The 19,710-nt window shown below is 44.1% G+C and overlaps 2 protein-coding genes across 2 annotated transcripts in view; one reads left to right on the top strand and one right to left on the bottom strand.

The window, feature by feature from the left end:
• The first annotated feature begins 782 nt into the window (after window positions 1–782).
• On the top strand, window positions 783–4,812 carry FOXC1 (forkhead box C1). Its single transcript, XM_065584879.1, has one exon. The coding sequence runs from the start codon at window positions 3,041–3,043 to the stop codon at window positions 4,640–4,642; it is 1,602 nt and encodes a 533-aa protein (XP_065440951.1). The 5' UTR covers window positions 783–3,040; the 3' UTR covers window positions 4,643–4,812.
• A 14,241-nt stretch (window positions 4,813–19,053) lies between these two features.
• GMDS (GDP-mannose 4,6-dehydratase) overlaps window positions 19,054–19,710 on the bottom strand; it is a 534,521-nt gene continuing 533,864 nt past the window's right edge. Inside the window, exon 11 of the mRNA XM_005307071.5 lies at window positions 19,054–19,502. Within this exon, the coding sequence (XP_005307128.1) occupies window positions 19,440–19,502 (63 nt within the window). The 3' untranslated portion in view covers window positions 19,054–19,439. The remainder of the gene's footprint in view (window positions 19,503–19,710) is intronic.

Genomic DNA, 19,710 nt, shown 5'->3' with positions numbered 1-19,710 from the left:
TAGAGGCCATGGTGGGTACGACAATAAATAACAAATAAACAAGTCATCTGAAATTCATTCCTTGTCCTGCACTTGAGTATGTAAAACACAAACACAAATTACTTTTCCTGGATTGTATCCAAAATTAAACCAGTCAGAAAACTGATCTTTCTGCTTCTATAAAACTGTTTTTCCTAAAACTGTTTGCGCGTGCCAGTTACTAGTTTCACAAAGGCAATTTTTGTACCCAAAGTAGAGAACCACAGTGCTGCTGCTCTCAGATGTGTAATTTAACACACATTAGTTATTGCATCACTTCACAGTAATGTAAGAGCGTAGCTATTGCAAAATATATTAGATGCAATACATTCGGGATTAAATAATCCCAATAAAATAAATAATAATAATCTCACTTCAGAACCGTGAGCATTAAACGTACACAGTATCCTGTTCAATTTATAAATCACCGAAAGATAGGCTTTTTGGACACAACAGTACAATGGTTAGTGGAAATGAATGTGAAATACGTGGAAATCGTTTTAACTGCAGGTAAAATCGTGGGCAACACTGGATGACCTGGGTTCTATGTATATGCGTTAAAATGCTATTCTTTCTAGTCAAGCAAGTGAGAGATTTTGAAGACACAAAATGTCGAAACTACATCGAAACTAATGAATAGGACAGTGCCACTGAGACGATTAATTCGTCAGTATTTGGGGGAAATGTAGAATTGGACAGGAGCAGGTGAAAGGATTCCAGAAAATCAAACACAACAGGCAAAACTGAATAGTATAGTCACCATTAAAGGATTTATGTTTATTACAAAAGTAGAACAGCTACATCTGAGTATGAACTGGGGGAAAGGTAAGAACATATCAACTATTTTTCCTTTTCCATCACTTGTTTTAATTACCAGTTGATTCATTATTCGAGAGAAAATGTTTGACTTAAAATACTACCAAGCAAATCACGCTCCCTTAACACCTTCACGTCTCTTCTACCTGTTGTGGTTTCGAGAGCAATCAATCACTGTAAAAAGTGAGGAAATCAATGGAGCCAAAAGGGTCTTGTGACTCATCTTCAGAGTGAAAGTTTGTCACAAACCCAAGGGAGTATGGAACTCATCTCTCACAAAATACACGTACTCAATACCATTTTTCCTTAAGTTCCCAGACGTCTGCCCTTGAGCTTGTTCCTATCAACTGACCCACTATTAACTGCAATGAGATTGTAGAGGTAAAAAGCAGCAGGCTAAAAAAAGGGGGTGTAGGATTGGATTTCAGTCCAATCAGTATCTTTAACGGCTGTCATTGTTCAACGCACAAGAAACTATTCATTTCCATTAACAATTTTCAAAAGTAAGAAAAATTATCCTCCTCAGTCTTAAATCCACTTTAAATGTTAATCCAAACATTTATTTACAGCACAATTATTACTTCAGCCATTTAAACAGAGTTGGTTTTAGCAGAAATTAAGTCCTTATAGTCGAACCGTTAAACAATTTTGAACACACTTATTTTTCTCTTGTCAACAACACACCTGTTATGCCACTGATTCCGCAGTCTGAAATATCTTTCATACAAAAGTATGCTCGCTCGAGCTCTCTCTCAGAAAAAGGGGCTTAGCCTATCACACCCCAGCAGGTCTGTAAAGATTACCTGAACAAGCCGGTTAGAGACAAGTACAAAGACATCTGTCTGTGTTTATAAACAGCACAGGCAGCGGGCGCTTTCTTTGCAGACTGACAGAGGAAAGCCCTTCGTGGCTGATTAATAAAAAGGAGCTTTGCAGGACTCGTCAAAAGCTTGTCAAATGGAAGAATGGAATCCCTTCAGAAACGTTTGGTCAGGCAGCTGCCTGTAAGGAGGCTGGTGTCGGTGAGGAGTGGGTCTCTCTCTCTTTCCCCCATCCCCCTTCTCCCCTTTATCCTGCCTGGTGTGAAGATGGGGGTGGGTGGGTAACACCGATCTTCTTTTGCCATGGAGAGCAGCAAGTGAGCTCTGAGCACGTATATACGTGTGGAAGTTGTCTATATCCAGATATATCTGAAGAAGGTAAATGTGTAAGAAGGGGAGGAAGGGTGTTTGAGAGGCGAGGAACATTTATCTGTGTATATCTGAGCAGAGGCGGGTGAGAGTGCGTGCAGAGGAATCATCTATATCTAGGTGTATGTGAAAAGTTGTGTCCTCCGAGACAGTACATCTGCACATAGGACTAGGCAAATGTGTTGAGAGAAATATATAGGTATGAATGCACGACCTGTATAGGAATTCGTGTGTGTATTTAATGTGTGCATTCGCAGGCCGGTGTACGTGATCTCTACTCTGTGTATGAGAGAGGGAGAAAGGCTGTGGCATGCGTGGAGAGCGATAGGTACTTGCGTGTGGGAGAGAGTGTGGGCGAGTGTGTGTGGCCAGTCCCAAAGCCGGAACCCTTGGGGCTGCTGCTGCTCCAGGGTTCCCCCTCCCTTCCTCATTCACAGCCCGGCTCTCCCTTCTCATTGGCCGTCCGGCCTAGTCAGGGCGGAGCTCCGCAGCCGGAGGAGAAAAAAAACAGTAAGTGCGTAAAAAAGTCCTCGCCTTGGTGACGGATGCTCAAAAGTTCAGAAGTTTTTCCAATGCTTCCCAAAGCTGCCCGCGACCGAAAAAGAGACTGAAAAAAAACCCCACCAAAAACAAGTTGACATCGGTGGACCGGGAAGGTGGATATTTGTAAATTCCCCTTAGAAAGAAACAACCACTGTTGTCCCCTCCTGGGCAGAGACAACTTGTTGCCGATCGCGGTGGAACCAGGCGCTGGGAGCCGCTCGGCCCAGGGCGTTTAATTTGGCATTTGGAAGTGGCTTTCTCCGCGGCGAGTACTGGTGTGGAGTGCGGGGCTTTTGCTGGTGCCTTTTACCGGCCGAAGAAGAGGAGGCTTTTTTTTTCCCCCTCCGCGTTTGTGCGAGGCCGGGGGGTGACTGATCGCCGGCTGGAACTCGGTCTGGAGGGGCTGGGGGGGGAGGGAGGGAGGGAAAGTTGTTTGGTCCGGCGGGGAGGGTGGGGGAAACTGACGGGAGGACATGCAGGCTCGCTACTCTGTGTCCAGTCCCAACTCCCTGGGAGTCGTGCCTTACCTCGGCGGGGAGCAGAGCTATTACCGGGCCGCTGCGGGAGGGGGCTACACCGCCATGCCGGCCCCTATGAGCATGTATTCGCACCCGGCCCACGAGCAGTACCCGGCCGGCATGGCCAGAGCCTACGGACCTTACACCCCGCAGCCGCAGCCCAAGGATATGGTGAAGCCCCCCTACAGCTACATCGCCCTCATCACCATGGCCATCCAGAACGCGCCGGACAAGAAGATCACCCTGAACGGGATCTACCAGTTCATCATGGAGCGCTTCCCCTTCTACCGGGACAACAAGCAGGGCTGGCAGAACAGCATCCGCCACAACCTCTCGCTCAACGAGTGCTTCGTCAAGGTGCCCCGGGACGACAAGAAGCCCGGCAAGGGCAGCTACTGGACGCTGGACCCGGACTCCTACAACATGTTCGAGAACGGCAGCTTCCTGCGGCGGAGGCGGCGCTTCAAGAAGAAAGACGCCGTCAAGGACAAGGAGGAGAAGGACCGGCTGCACCTCAAGGAGCAGCCCCAGCCCCGGCAGCACCCGCAGGCCGAGCAGGAGAGCGGCGGGGCTGGGGGCGCGGCGGGGAGCGGGGCCGGCTCGCAGCAGCCGCCGCCGGTCCGCATCCAGGACATTAAGACCGAGAACGGCACCTCGTCTCCCCCGCAGGCCGTCTCGCCTCCCGGCGGGGGAGCGGCTGCCCTCAGCAGCGCCGTGCCCAAGATCGAGAGTCCGGACAGCAGCAGCAGCCTGTCCAGCGGCAGCAGCCCCCACAGCAGCCTCCCCTCCAGCCGCTCGCTCAGTCTGGAGGCGCCCGACCCGCAGCACCAGCCGCACCACAGCCAAGGCTTCAGCGTGGACAACATCATGACCTCCCTAAGGGGCTCGCCTCAGGGCGCCAGCGAGCTCAGCTCCAGCCTCCTCGCCGCCTCCGCCGCCTCCTCCTCCGCCACCTCGTCCCGGACCGGCATCCCCCCCTCGGTGGCCCTCGGCAGCTACTCCCCGGGCCAGAGCTCCCTCTACAGCTCCCCCTGCAGCCAGGGCGCCAACCCGGGCAGCGGGGCCGCGGCCGGGGGCACCTACCACTGCAACATGCAAGCCATGAGCCTGTACGCCGCGGCCGCCGCCGCTGGGGGAGGCGAGCGGGCCGGCCACCTGGCCAGCAGCGGGGCCAGCCCGGTGGAAGACCCCCTGCCCGACTACACCATGCCCAGCAGCAGCAGCGCCTCCTCGCTGAGCCACGGCAGCTTGAGCACGGCGGCCGGCCACCAGGAGGGGCACCACGCGCACCCCGCCGCGCATCAAGGGCGCCTGGCCTCCTGGTACCTAAACCAAGCCACGGCGGCGGGAGACCTGGGCCACTTGGCCAGCGCCGCCGGCTACCCCGGCCAGCAGCAGAACTTCCACGCGGTGCGGGAGATGTTCGAGTCCCAGCGGCTGGGCTTGAATAACTCGCCGGTGAACGGGAATAGCAGCAGCTGTCAGATGGCCTTTCCCTCCGGCCAGTCTCTCTACCGCACCTCAGGGGCTTTCGTGTATGACTGCAGCAAGTTCTGACCAAAACCGGTCCCAGCAGGCCCCCCACCCCACCCCGAACAATACAGAAAAGAGGCCAAACTTCAAGCAAGGACTAGATCTTTTCTTTAACAAACCAAGCCGCCTCCTGCAAGCAGCGAGCGAACTCTCACATAGTTTGTACAGAGACAGCCAAAAAAAAAAAAAAATAAGTCATGCCTTGGTTTGTTAAAAGGACAGTGTTACTCCAAATAACACGTAAGTTTTTTTATTGCTTTTGAGAAATACTCTCTCCCTCCCCCATCTCATAAGGTATTATTATGCCCTGTGTTTAAAAGAGGATAAAAATATGCAGTATAGATTACAAGCTCCTCCCCACCTCCCCCGAAGGACTTGTTTTAAAATGTAAATTGCGACATAGTAATTTATTTTTAATTTGTAGTTGGATGTTGTGGACCAAACGCCAGAAAGTGTTTCCCCCCTCCCCCCGAAAACGGACATTACAATTGCCTGAAACGTTGATTTCTTTTTCATTACATATAAAAAGGGAAACTGTATTAATCTTATTCTATCGATTTTTTTCTTGAAAATATTCTGAGGTATTGCATTGTTTGTTTATTAATAAATTACCATTCAATTGGAATACCTGACACGTCTGGATACTTTCATACGTTTTTTAAAATGAGAGACTTCATGGCTAACGTTGGCGATGGAACAACTCGTTCCCCTCCGCACAAATCCCAGCGACCGCTTAGAAACTGCCAGCTCGGCCTTTTTCTCTCTCTTCTGCAATATGTTCCACTTAGTCAGCTTGCTTTATCCGTTAGGAGAAAAAAATACTTTCCCATGGCAGATGTAACTTGGCAAATAAACGAACACGTTTTCTTAGCACTGATTAGACAGGACCTGGGAAATATTTGACCGTACCTAATAGTATCACAATATTCTATATTTAAAATATGCCTATATTGCTTATAGGGATATCTTAAATACTGTCTCCTATATATGCAATTTTCCCTTTGGGTAGTGTGTGTATATATATATATCTGTACTATGTCGATTAGATACAAGTATGTGTGTGTGTGTGTATATATATATATATATACACACACACACACACATACTTGTATCTAATCGACATAGTACAGATTTTATATAGGAGACATTCTATAATATAGCTCTAAATGTAATGAAAGAATATAAAAGATCTGTGCTCTATAGAACTAATAATTATATATACATACACTAAACAGGTTATGTAATATACATTTTAAAAGTACAGTTTTAATTCTTTGTCTTATAAAATGAAGCCGTTATTTTTTAAAAAAATCTCTTCCCTTCCCTGCCAACCTCAGCCCAAAGCTATGACTTTTTTTTCCTTTTTCTTTTCTTTTTTTAATATAAAGAACGTTGTTGCTTTGTTGGAAATAACTAGCTGCTCTTCTAAATAAAATTATTTTAGGAGGACTTTGTATGGGAGAGTTGTTCTTACGTATTTTTTTCTTTCCCACCCCCATTTCTTTCTTTCTTAACTCAGAAGAAAATACCAGGGTAGATGACTGTTCCAGGGGGTGATGCCTTGTCAGATAAAGAATCTCGCCTTCTGGTCAATTTACAATTAGATCTTAAGGGCATCCAGGATCACCTTCTCCCTTTGTAAATAACTAAGAAAATGTAATAAATTCATTAGCTTAGAATGAGCCGCCCTGTCAGTCAGACTTTGGAAAACGATTATTTGATTACAGATATTTAGGGCCTAAAGTTTGCTTTAGATAATACAGTTTCCAATCAGCCGTTCTTATCTAAAGGCAACACTTAGCAGTAATTGCTGTTGCATTGTTAAAGATTACACTGTAAATAAATACATGGTAATTTCAGTAAAATCTTTTTATGTGGCTTCTGGGTCGCCTCTCCAAAGCAATAATCTAAAATTCAGAAAATGTTATATACAGCTCGAATACACGGTTCGATTTTTTTTCGCATAAAAGTGGTTTGGAATATACTTAATATAACCTCCTACACGCTTACTCTCCCCCCCCCCCTTTACTGGCTCTAAATAGCTATTGTGTATATATTTACACAATATCGTTTAGTCGATAAAGATGAAATTGAAATAACAAGGTTTTGTCTGTTGTAAAGCACAGCAACAATCTAATCTCTGTGTGCCAATTATTTTTCTCCATCAGAAGCGATACAAAATGTTGCATAGCAAAATTTCTAGGCTTGTTAACTTTATTACTGAGAAAGTGACGTTTACTAATTTTTAGATGGGAGTAGCTTGATGTTTAAGTACCCCCAGGCTTCAAACAGGTGCCGATTCTTTCGTGACATAAATATTTTTATATTTGTAGCCTAGGCTGACCAGACTGAGATCAGTCCCTGGAGGAAGAGATTCTTTGACTTACTTAAAAACGGAGAGATATTTCCACTCTAGCTTTTCAGCTCTTTCTGTTTTAAAAGCAGATCAGAAGTATGGCAGCAGCAGCAACAAAACTGTGTTTACCATGGAGCTGTCTGTATGGTAATTTCTTTGACTTTTTCCATTTAATTAACTTAATTATAGACTGTACCGAGATAATTGCCCGTGCCATTTGTCTGTTAGACTCTGTTGCTTGTGATTGTGATTGTTTTAGTTGGTTAAAACTAGGTTCCAAAGTCTTCAGTTGTTGTCTCAGCGGTCTGCAAAAATAAAATGTTAAGGGGAGGGCGGGAATAAATAGCACAGCAAAGCAGCGTTAGCTTTGATTGTTTAATCACCCGTTGGATTGCGAGCGGGGTTAGTCGGTGGGGGAGTTTGAACAAGCGTAGGATAATTACTCCTACTGTCAAAGCAGCCCAGGGGCTCTAACAGAGACGACCCGCTTGCCCCAGGAGTGGCTAAACACCAATGCCTGGTGAACAGGGCTATGCTCTTTCTCTCACTGTCTCTCTGAAAATTGGCGTTGCTGGCTTCTGTGAGCTGAGCGTGCCTGATCCAGGCTGTTGTTATTAACTATTTACTCATCCATTGCCGCCTTCTTTTGTTGTGAAGACACACGTGGGCTGAGGAGCACAGTCACAGGTGGAGAGATCAGAGACATTTCATTCTTCACGCGTCACAGATAGTTGGACTTTGCCTTGTTGCGTTCCTAGCAGCCCCTCTTCGTTTAAACAGGAAAAAAACAACAACAGAAGCTGATGTTTCAGACGGTTCTGTGCTGCTCCTTTGGGCTGTGTGACCTGATTGTGCATTAGATGTTAGCAAATGAAAACATCTCAATCAGATTATCGGGTATTTCCATTGATTTGTGTGTCCACGCGCGCAGTTGTAATACATACAAGGCGCTGGTGGTGTTACTACAACGCTAAGGCAAATGACTCTCCCTCATTTCGTTTAGGAAGGAAGAGGTGCATTTGCTAGCCACACACTTTTTTTAAACGCAGAAAATGAGAATGTAAATAATATTAGTGGGTGCTTAAAGTCTCCGTGGTAGACAGTGACTCAGAGCAAATTGGCAAAGGTTACCTCAATAGACAGCTAGGTAATATAATTAGGTGCTCTCCTACTGTTGATCAGCTGTTCTGATACAACTTTCAACCTAACATTTAGAATAACGATGGGAGGGAGGCAGAGAAATAAAAAGTTGCTTTTGGCCCGTGATACGTTGCTGCTGATAAAGGCTAAAAGGCTCGGAGACGATTGGGAGTCTTTGTTAGGAAAGTTTTTGGACTCTGGCAAATGTTGACAGAGGTTCTTCTTTGCAGTTTGCTGCGTTTCCCTCCTTGTAGGCAAACATTTTGCCTTTAGGACATAAACTCCCAGCAGTTCAGAGAGGGAGCCCAGCTCAGAACAAGCGATCACCCTTGACGTTCATTCAACCAATAATAGATTCTTTTCCCTCCCCCCTCCCCCCGTGAGAAATAGGAAAAGCAAACCATACATTCTTATTATACACGCTAACCACCCAGTAGCGATCGGTCTGACACCAAGCTCAAGTAGAGATGAGTATCAAACCCTGTAATGAATTTGCAAGGAACTGGATCCAATGAAGCAGATGAAAGATGCATCTATGAACCCCTTGCATCTGTGGTGTTATCCTTCAAACAGAGTGGGCCACATTCTGCACTGACATACATCCCGGGTATCTGCATTAACTTCAGTAGGGTTGAGTAGGTAAATGGTTAGCTCAATGTTTGGGTCAGTATTTTTTAAGTTAAAACTAAATTTGAAAACACTTAACTATTTGCTTTTCTCTCGGGGAAAAAATTGTTCTTGTTTTTGGCCCTAGATAATATTGTATTTTAACTGATTAAATATGATTATTTCCTAATCCATCAGTTAAACGAAGCTAAAATTAATTTCTAATTCTATTAAATAGAAAGGTAAAATGTTCCTTTCCTAGATAATTTTCCTCTTTTATCTTAAAAAAAATGTATATTTTTCACATAGAGAAATGGCGCATTTAAATAATTTAAAAGCCTTGTTGAACATATTTACATTTATTTACCCACACATGCCAGGTAAGAATAAAACTAAACTGGCGGGTATATTTTTGTTCAGGATGCAATATATTCGTTAACATTATTTCAAGGCTTTACTGAATACTCACCAAGTTCAGAAAAAATATGTTTCAAAGGAAGCTTGAGAATATTTTTTTCCATATGTGGACTTCAACGTCATAATCTTCGCGTGTTATTAGTAACCCTTGTGGTTTACATTTTATTCAAATCCTTTTTAGTTCCAACAACAATCTCTCTTTTCCTTTGTTCTCTCGTCCCTTCCCCCCCCCCCCCTGCTAAAGCTGAATTAAGCGAACATTCTGTTTATGGAAAGCCACCTCGAGGCTTCAATTATTTTGTGTGTTTCAAGTTACACGTTCTAACATGGGCCCATACTTTGTGGCTAATATTTTCAATGTAACCAGCTACTTAGCATTAGGATATAGAAAAAAGTGTATTGTTCCGGATAACACCTGAACGTTAGTTATGCATTGAATAAGACAGTATATGTGTCATGTGTAGGTGTGAGTGAGAACGTGCTTGCATGACTTTTAGAAATACTTGCTCCTATGGCAGTGTATTAAGTCATAGCGTGCCCTCCAGGTTTATCCAGATTTCATTGATTTTTAGAAGGAGGAACTTCTCATTTAAAATGTCCCCATTATTGTAGCTGGTTCATTTTTGTTCTCTTTCAGGTTCATTCGTTACTGTTCAGTCCATTGCTCGTTTTTTAACTTCTTCTTTTTAAGCCGAGTTCATTAATAAAATAAGTGGGTCAAATAAATTTTGCGATTCTTGGTAGGTGCTTGAAGCATATGTTTAAGTGTGTGTGTGTGCGAGAAGAGATGGAACTAGGATATGGCTTTATCAGGGCGGGCGCGAGAAACCTGCTAACCAGGAGCTTTCTATATATGAAAAAGCATAATGCGACCGCTCACCTTTTTCCTGGCTGGAGTGGAATAGGACCATTTTCTGTGCTAGCCGAGAATCTTCCTCGATCATTATCTGTGTCTATTCCAAATATCCTCTCCCTCTTGCCGCTTACCCCAGCTCTCCGTGTGTTTGCAGAGGCTCGAGCTCAGGAGTGTCTTAATGTGCTGGCAAATACGCACAAAGGTAGCGCGGTGGTGGGATGAATTTTGTCCCTCCAGTTTTAATTATGATCAGGCTCATAAAGCCATTCTCTTCTTTCCAAAGTCATAAACAAACGTCGCGTTAGGTCGCGATTGATGGTGTCTCGTGCCATAAAAGCCGGCCAGGTCAGGAAGGAATAAAATTCAATCAGAGCTGCGGCATCATTTTTCAGGGGGATGGAAAGACAGAAAAGGAGACGGAGGTCAAGGGAGAGGATGTCACCATTTCACAACACACCGGAGGAGGAGGAGGAGGAGGGAAGCGTTAATGAGCTATTGTTTTTATCAAGTGGAGTCTGATTTAATCAAACAATCGCTAGATGAGTGGGAGAGGGGTGGAAGCCTAGGCGGGCGAGTTTTAAATCCCAGCTCTTTGGGTATTAGCACCTCTGAGCCCACTCTTACCCATCTTTACTCGGGAGGTTCCTTTATTCAGTGGGGGCTAAAAGGGTGAGGGAAGTGTTGTGGGAGCATGCAACTCTCTAGTACAGGAAAGTCTGGCTGTGTTAAAAGTGTATTAATCGAGTGTTCCTGGGGAAAATAAGTCCTAATGAGCCGAACCCTGACAATTTGTGGGGTCAGAAGACAGGATCAGGGGCTTATCAGGAATCGGTGAAGAACAGTTCAGTGATTATTTTTCTCCTTTGTATCAATCTTATAATTTATGTTTTAAAATGGCTCACTGGACAAAACAAAACCCTACACAAATCATCATGTGAGTGTTAAGATCTCTTGACTTGCTGGTGGAGAACACTGCTCGGTTTTTGTTTTGTTTAAAACAAAACCTGCCTCCCACCATTGTTTTCCTTTAACCATTAACATAATTTTGTATGAGCTGTCCTGGTTTTAGCATGGGTGAGTTGTGCTAGGTTCCGATTTAATATTTGCTTGATCCTTTTGACAAAGGCTGTTTGAGCTGCTGGGCCGAGTTTTCTTTCAGTGTCATGCTAGTGTAAACGAAAAGCAGAATTCGGCGCAACCGATTAGAAATAATGGGGAGGAGGGCTAGATGAGGGAGAGGTTTAAGGGGATATATTGCACAGCCCCGCAGGCGTCACCAAGTTCAGCACACCCAATCTATGAAAAATGAGTAGAGGACTAACAAACGAGCTGACGGTCCAGTTGTGGGTTGGTTTTTGTTTGTTTGTTTGTTTGTTTTGTCGTCTTGTTGTTGTTGTTTTATCTAAGAAAGATTGAAACGACAAAGGTTAGAAAAGCGATTAGGGGTGTAAAATTGAAGAAAATGGAGCATATCCGCCTTACTGAAAACAAAAAGCCATGCACGAAGCATTCTTTCTTTTGTTACATTTATTTCCAGACATTCTATTAGTTGCTAGGAGGAGACCTTCTGTTTTGTATTATATATTATATATAATGTGTTTACTTGACTTTTCCCCCCGACTGACTTTAAATTTGCTGGCATATTGAGCATATTATGGGAGACTGAGGGCAACTGGAATTCTAAATGTCTGTGTAGTGTGCTCGGGTGAGTGCTTACGCACCGATGCCCATACACATAAGTCCAGGCGGTCGGTATGTGTCTCCCACAGCTTCATCCCAGGGTTTTGGGAGTGAGACACTGCTATTCCAACCCAGGGAGACTAGTTCCAATGCCTGCTTTATTAACTGTAACAATGACTACAAAAATCAGTTTGTCCCCGCCAGCAAGGCGAGATCTCCAGCTCATTTTCCTCTGGACTGAAAGCGGATTAACTATGCCGAACACACTTATTGCTGCTGAGACAAGACCCGAATTCCCCTGTTCCGTGGGCGGCCCGCACGCCTGTTTAAAGCTTCCTAGAGCTGCAGCTAATCTGCAATGTTGCAGAGAAAACGCAGCCCAGACAGGGCCCAGGCACACGCTCAATGCGTATCCCTTTCTCTGAACCCCAGCTCATCGCTGCGGGGATCTCCTTGTGCAGCAGCCCTCTCTGGATTTTCCTACATCCTGACTGGTGTTTTTCCCGGAGAGTAGTGGGGAGAACAGGAAGAAAATGGTGCCTGTTTACTCTCTGCCTTCTTCCCAAATCAGACATGCAGGGCTCTTTATTTTGCAACTTGTCTTCTTTAGTTTTGTGCAAAAGAACAAATGCATGTCCCAGCCACTTCTGCCTGCAAAGGCCAGGGCTTGTAGGTCGCCGGCTGGATGGGAATTGGGTGGTCGGCAATTTTTTTGCCCCCTAAATAAACACAGCTTGAATCGACTTGGGTGGGCAGAAGGGAACAATTTGTGAGCCAGGGAGCGAGCTCTGGGCAGGCAGTTGGCCCGAGACTTACCTGCTGGAGACTTTCACCTGACCTTTAGCTGTCAAGGGGCTGCTCAATATATTACCCTGAGTTCAGCTCAACTTTCTTTAGACTGATTTCAGCAACAAATTTTGGAAAAAAAAAAAAAAAAGACAGAATCCCTTCCCCCTTTACCTCTGGGGAAAGAGAGCAGGAAAACCAACACATTTAGAGCCATTAACTCTGAAAATAGCTGCATTTCCTGGAGTATAAAAGAAATACAAATTATTGAGCTCATGATTGTGTGCAGGATATTATTACACGTATAATATATGAATATACAGGGCACATCACTAAAAATGCATGTCTGTAAAAACACAAGCATTCGCTTTAAAACAAATACCAGCGCAATCCCCCCATCTCCCCAAGCTTCTTGGAATTTATTTAGTTGCCAGAACATCTCTAAGATGCGGAGTGTATTTTTTTAAAATAAATATTTGAAATAAGGAGAAATGTTTTTTTTCATAGCACGATAATGTAAAAATACTGATATTATCCAAAGCAGAAGCGAATTGTTTAAATAATGTCGGTGCATGCAAGATTGCCTAGTATAAATACGTTCACACCGAGTTTAGGTTTTGATGTAAGTTCTGCTCGAGATTTTTCTGAGTAGGTGAAACAGGGCTGCAGCTGCAGGATCGTGGAGGGACATTCCCCCCCCCCCCCTTCTTCTGAATAGTGTTGCTCGTTTATGAAATGGAAACACTAGTAATACAGGACTGTAGTACAGGATAACAGCCACCGGGATAGAAAAAAGCAAGCGCCCTATTATTTTTTAGTAAAGCATTGACCACAGTTTTCCTCGTAACATATAATTATTAAAATACTCACAACCAACAATTCTAAAACATTGTCCCTATAATGGAAATTATATATTTTTTTAAATTGCAAAAATATACAACTTTCTCCCAACAGCCGCCTACAGCCCAAGTAACCAGTGGAGGGAAGTGACACTATTTAAGTAGAAAGCTTGCAAGCAGATTTGACTCTTTAGGCTGCCTCTCTGTCCCCTCTAGCTTTCTTTCCCACCCTCCACCCCCAATAATTGCGAGGTATCTGTTGATGGTTTTCTTACACCCGACAAAACGTTGGAGCGTTGCCTGCTGTAATGATCCTTTCTGGGCTTGTTGTGTCTGGAGACAATGCTCCGCCAATGAAATGTCAGAGGTGAAGGGGGGTCACAGGGAGGCAGTAAACTCAGTCTTTCACCTAGCGGGCCAGTAGTTCTGTTGCTGCCGAAGGGCAATAGTAAACGTGCCGAGGGCCAGAGATCTTTCCTTCACTGCCTTAAGTCTCTGGCACCCACGCCTTTCTTCTTTCCCAGAGGTGGGTGGTGGGGGAATCGCCCGTTTTCTAGGCCCCGCAGACGAAGTGACAAGCCAAAAGGATGAGCCAGAACCTGCTCCTGTCTCCACCAGAAAAGCGTCGTCTTTATTTTCACGGGAACACGAGGGGACTCCAGTCTCTAAGGTCGATTTTTTTTTTAAATCTCACACTTTAAAAAATCGATCCGTCTCACCCTTCAGTCATGGCTGCCTTCAGCATCGTTTCTAATCACCTATTAGTTTCGCGGGGGGTGGGGGGGTTGGGCGGCAGTTGTGTGTGTGCCCACCGGAGTATCACATATCGTTTAGCTGATAGGGTAAATCCTCTACAGAGCAATATCTTTGAGGACTGCAATGCGGGGAAGTATTTATTTTTTTAAAGGAAAGATCAGCAGAACTCCCTACCCCTCGGCTTTGGCTCGTCTAACCTTATAACACTAACTTTTTTCTGAACAACAGTACCAAGAAAAGGAGTTGTGAGAGAAGTTGGTGTGTTATGATCACTGATGGGCCCAGATTCTGATCTTACACAAAGAGCCGGCAATCAGAGATCAAAACCAGGGCCGCCCAGAGGATTCAGGGGGTCTGGGGCAAAGCAACTTCGGGGGCCCCTTCCATAAAAAAGTTGCAATATTATAGAATACTATATGCTCCTGGGGACCCCTGCAGGGCCCGGGGCAAATTGCCCCACTTGCCCCCCGCGGCCCTGATCAGCACTAGGCCCTGTGCCTATCCTTTTCCAGAGATGAAAGGGGCTTGTGATCTTGTGCTGAGCTCTCATGGTTTATCAGGTGCAAATGTTTACATGTCACCAAAAAAGGTCCAGCTGGGCATTGTTATATTCTTATTTTCGTCTCACAGTTAGGTCTTACTAGCTACTGTCTGTACCTTGGCTGTGTGTAGTGGTAGGGATCGCTCAAAGAGTAACGCTCTCTGAAAGATTTTTTTTAATAGTGATAAAGAGAAACTTGGAAAGAGGGGGAGAGGCGCTCAAGGAGTAGAGAGGAGCAAGAGCAGCAACTTTGAAAATGCACTTTAGTCCTTCTGTACAGTGCAACGCACAGACCTGTAGTGAGGCTCACTAATTAAGACACTCACATTTTCACGCGTTCAGCTAGGGGTTGAGTTATTGCTGCAAGACAACAACCCTCATCCGCAGTCTCTTGCGCTGACAAGTTGTAAAAAGAGGAGCAGAGAATGGCCTAGAGATACATTAGCTGGTAATAACACTTGTTTTTATTCACTAGACTTTAACAAGTACAAGCGCAGACAACAGAACAATGCATCAGAGCCTTGTTACAGCTAATGCTTTCATTACACTCTGATTTTCTTGCATTTCTGATCCTCCACCCCCCCCCCAACCTACAGTTAATAGGGGAGGGATGCCAGAAAGAGTGAGACGTTTCTGACCCAGCCCTAAGAAAGTGTCACAAAGTATATAACTTTTTTTTTAATTGCAGCCCCCATATTTTTGTAATGATGCGCCCAAGTCAATTGGAAAACCTAGGAAGCCTTGATATCCTATATTTTGGTGTAGCAATATAGTAATTTATGTCCACCAACATACTGTGACGAAGATACAATGAAGCGAGGCGCCTTGCCTCTGTATCCCTGAAAAAGGAATTAAGCAACTGAACGCAATGTGTCCTATTAGCACAATCCTTTGCGTGAGATTTCGACCGATTTGCGGATCTTTTTAGAAGCAGAGCGGCTGGTCCTATTTTAGGGTCAGGTCTTGCATCCCTTATTCAGGCAAACTCCCTGAAGGAGTAGGCTCCACCGGGAATGGCGTTCTAGTGGGGACTACAGAATCGGGCCCGCACTGCAGAAGGAGTTCCCTTGTCACTGCTCCTTGGTTTGCAAAGGACAGAGGCTGGGATGAGGGTTTGGAGTAGTTTCCTTTTTTCTAAACTCGGTTTGTTTTTTATTTCTGCTACTCGTGAACACCCAATACTTGAAGCAAATGGAAGTCCTGGCTGAGCACAGACTGCACGGGCAGCTTCATAAGTGTGATGAATTAACAGCTGCAATTACCGTTGCCCTTTTTAATTAACGAGGATTTTTATTTATTTATTTACAATTTATATCTAAAACGCTAATAGAACAAAACCATGCAGCTATATACACACACACATTCTTACAGGGAAAAGTGTGTTTATATATTTGTGTACATAAAATGTACTACATGTCAAACCAGTGTACAAAACTTCATTGTATAATTGGCACCTGGATATTATCTAGCTATCTTAAATAGCTCTACCAAATGAGTGATTCAGTAATACAGTTTAGGGAGCAGTAGATTAGCAGGAGGACGATGTAGTAAATTACAATCACAGGTAATGCAGTCTCAAATTAACAACAGTTTGAACCCTTACAAAATTTAGAAGCCTGGGGCTACTTCTGAAATACAGATGTGGTTCTTCCTAAAAATAAAAAGTAAATGATGGGAACACTTCGGTTTCTCGTGTTCCTCAATTTTACAATAATTACACTGCACAAGGGCATCCATCGTAGGACCAGCGTCCCAAAACTATACAGGCTAAAAACTGATTATAAAAATTTTACTGTTGAATGTTCCACTGTTCAAGTTGCTGAAGAAAAATTAAGATTGGGGGGCGAAGGGGGGAGGAAACAAACCTTCGCAGCTTGTGCAAAATAGTCCAGTTCGTCTTTATAGGTATGTTAACCAATATTCAAACGCAGCGTTTATACTTATATGTATATAAAAACATACCAGAATTACAGATCCCCTACCTCCCCAGTAAATTGTCCTTTGTGATACAAAAGCTCCTTGTTTTCGTGCCTTTAATTATAGGTGCCACCAACGAGCTGCAAAACGTTTAGTGATGTTGGGCAGAGCTCTTTAAAAGGGAAAAGTCGGCAGTTTAGTTCGTCAGAAAAAAAGATCGATCCTGGACTCCCTTCTCAGGCAAAACTCTCATCGATCTCCCTTCAGGACCGATCTCTTAGCTAGCAAGAGCCGTTGGAATTGAAGAATTTTACATGTGATGATTGCCCTATCCATGAAATACTCATGTCGTTTTCACCGGCGCAAGGCAATCTCTGTGCACACGAGACACACATTCTGAAATGACACGTGTGAAAGTTACAGCTTCTCTAATGAGTAGGAAATCTCTTGGGATGCTCGCCTGTTTTTACAATGCAAAACCAGGGGCTCTCGTCTAATTTGTATTTCATCTTACTGGTGTGTGTGTGTGTGTGTGTGTTTTGTCTGTAATTGTGTGTGTACAGAGGGACACATGAAAATGAGAGTATAGGTACACACAACTCCATTCATGTGCTAATTACACACGATAAAAATTAACCGGCCTGACATACACTAACAATTTTTAAACAATGCTTAGCCATTGGTGCATAGGCCGTACATAGTTTGTAGAGACTAACTCACAGAGACTTGGAGTTTTAAATTTTAAAAATCCCAGCTAGGAACAGTCATACCTGTTTAACAGCATTACTCCCCTTACAAGGAAAAAATATGAAAAATAACGGGGGAAAAAAAGCATCCTCAGGGATAACTCGGGGAAGGGTTTGAGGCTCTGAAGGCAGTGAAATAAAGAGACAGACAAGATCACCAATATCTAGAAGCACACTCAGAAAGGGACAAAAATACTTGCCGGACACTTTTTTTCTTTAACATATGCTATTCCATCTTACGCGCTACTATATTTTAAAAAAGCCATTTCAAACTATACGGGTATTAAGTGTCCGCTCCTTATTTCTGCCTGTCCCAGAGAAGCCTCGAGCAAACATTTCTACCACTTTGGGATTGTTTTAAATAGCCCAACGATGTTCCCTGTTTCTCACGTCTCAGAATGAAACGGGGGTACTTTGCAAATACAACAGTGTCCTGGCCTTTTAAACCGCAAAGAAAATAGACCCTCTCGCTTTCAGAGTCTGGAGATGAAGCGCGCGCTATGCACCTGTATGGAGCAATGCAAGCCGATGGGATATGTGTGTGTGTGTGTATATACATAGCTATTGTGCTTAGACTCCGTCCTGCAGGGTCAGCCTTAAAGGAAGCATCTGTTTCCAATTAGCAGTCTCCGCGCTCCTGCTTGAGACGCACACGGTTCCCGGGCGAGGAGGGGCCCTTTGAGCACCCGCTCCGTTCAAAGCAGCCCGGCCCCAAGTTTGCTCTGTATCACACTGAAACCACCGCCTCACGCAGCACCAGCTTTTTCCATTACACCTCTGGCAACTGCCTGCCTTTCACACAGGCACACAAAGAGCCTTCTCTCTCCTGCAGCCCAGTTACTCACAAACTGTGAAAAGCTCGATCAAGCCACCACACATACCCATACATCATGAAATGGCTCTTGAATACATTCAGGAACGTTTCTGGGGGCTAATACACACACGATCGTGTTCAAACATTGGTGCTGAAATCGCCCTGTGCCCCCACCTTTCCTTTTATAGGCTGAGGCTTCCCCCCTCTTCTAATCCTTATATGACAGTATTGACTTTATACAGATTTTTAAACACACACACACACACACACGACAGCGAGAGAGGATCTAATTTTTATGTTTCTAAATTATGCTGCCTAAGACCGAAGCCTGGCTAATTTTCCAGACATAAAGTTAAGAGAAGAGTTAATTGCTGGGTGATAGATCTTCAACCAAAGGGAAATGTATGGGCTCCGCGACCTCTGGATAACCTGGGTACCTTGGCACGAAATCTTTCAACAATATTTACTTACCTTGAAGTTGCTATTTTATTTATTTACTTGGTTTTCATTTCTTAAGGCATCTTTCGAGATGGTTGCAGCTCCCGGGTGAGCTCTAATTATAGTCAGCAGAAATGTGAATGGCTCAATTCTGCAGGAATTAGATCTTAAAGGTGCTGGATAGAGAAGCTTATTGTATTTCTTCTGTCTCTCACGCATACACGAACTGGCGATTTCAAAAAAAGCTTTACAATCCCCCCTGACTAATTTGAAATATATTTGAGCAATTAGGAATTAATTCGTCATGGACCAAAGGCAATTTCACTATAAGTTATATCAGTTACCCAAACTTTAAAGAGTTCAAGCAGTGGAAATGGTACATTGAGGTGGAGGTAAGCAGCAGGAAATGAAAACAAGGAGTGTACAGTAAAGGAAGACTAGCGGAAAAGAGCCGGAGGAATGTTAGTGGCAAAGGTTTTGTTTGTTTGTTTTGATTTTCTTTCATTTTTAGTTGGAGAAAGCACTAAAATGCACTTCAGGTCCTTTGTAGAAAGATGATTTTTAATATCAAAAGGAAATTAACTGGACAGCCCACCGGTCAGATCCCAGCCAATATATTTCAGGTACATGATGAGGGGAAACAACCCTGGAAATAAACCTCAAATTTAAGAAAGTTAAACAGAAGCAGTAGCAATGGTGTTTGAGATCTTCTCTTACTTGCAAATTAAAGGTCTGGAAATTAAATGCATCTTTTACACAAGTACATAAAATAAAATTAATTAAAAGGCCCCCCCTCCAACATTTTACACCATCATGATTCTCCTCCAATCAATTATGTCCAGCTAAGACGCAGACGGCAGCCTCCACCAACCGTCGGGAGTGATTTTTCTAGGGAAGATGAAAAGCCCATTTGGAGGCAAAGAACAGGCTCAGGCATTGGGGTTATTCTTCATGAGTTGCACATCAGCTTCCACCATCTCTTTCACCAACTCCTGCGAGAAGGAACAGCATGTGGTGGTTATTCTTGTCTTTTGGAAGACTCAAACGCCTGTTTTTTTTTTTTTTTAAAGTTTAATTGCCAGTCCATTGTGCGATACTCAACGCACTAAAACAAAACAAACCCCACCCTCCGACCCCTCATTTTATGTATCATTTCAATTATTATTTTACTTGTAGGGAAAAGTTAACTTCGATGTTAAG

The sequence above is a fragment of the Chrysemys picta genome, chromosome 2, assembly GCF_011386835.1.
Source record: "Chrysemys picta bellii isolate R12L10 chromosome 2, ASM1138683v2, whole genome shotgun sequence".
Lineage (NCBI taxonomy): Eukaryota > Metazoa > Chordata > Testudines > Emydidae > Chrysemys > Chrysemys picta.
This window is presented reverse-complemented; position numbering and strand designations above follow the sequence as displayed.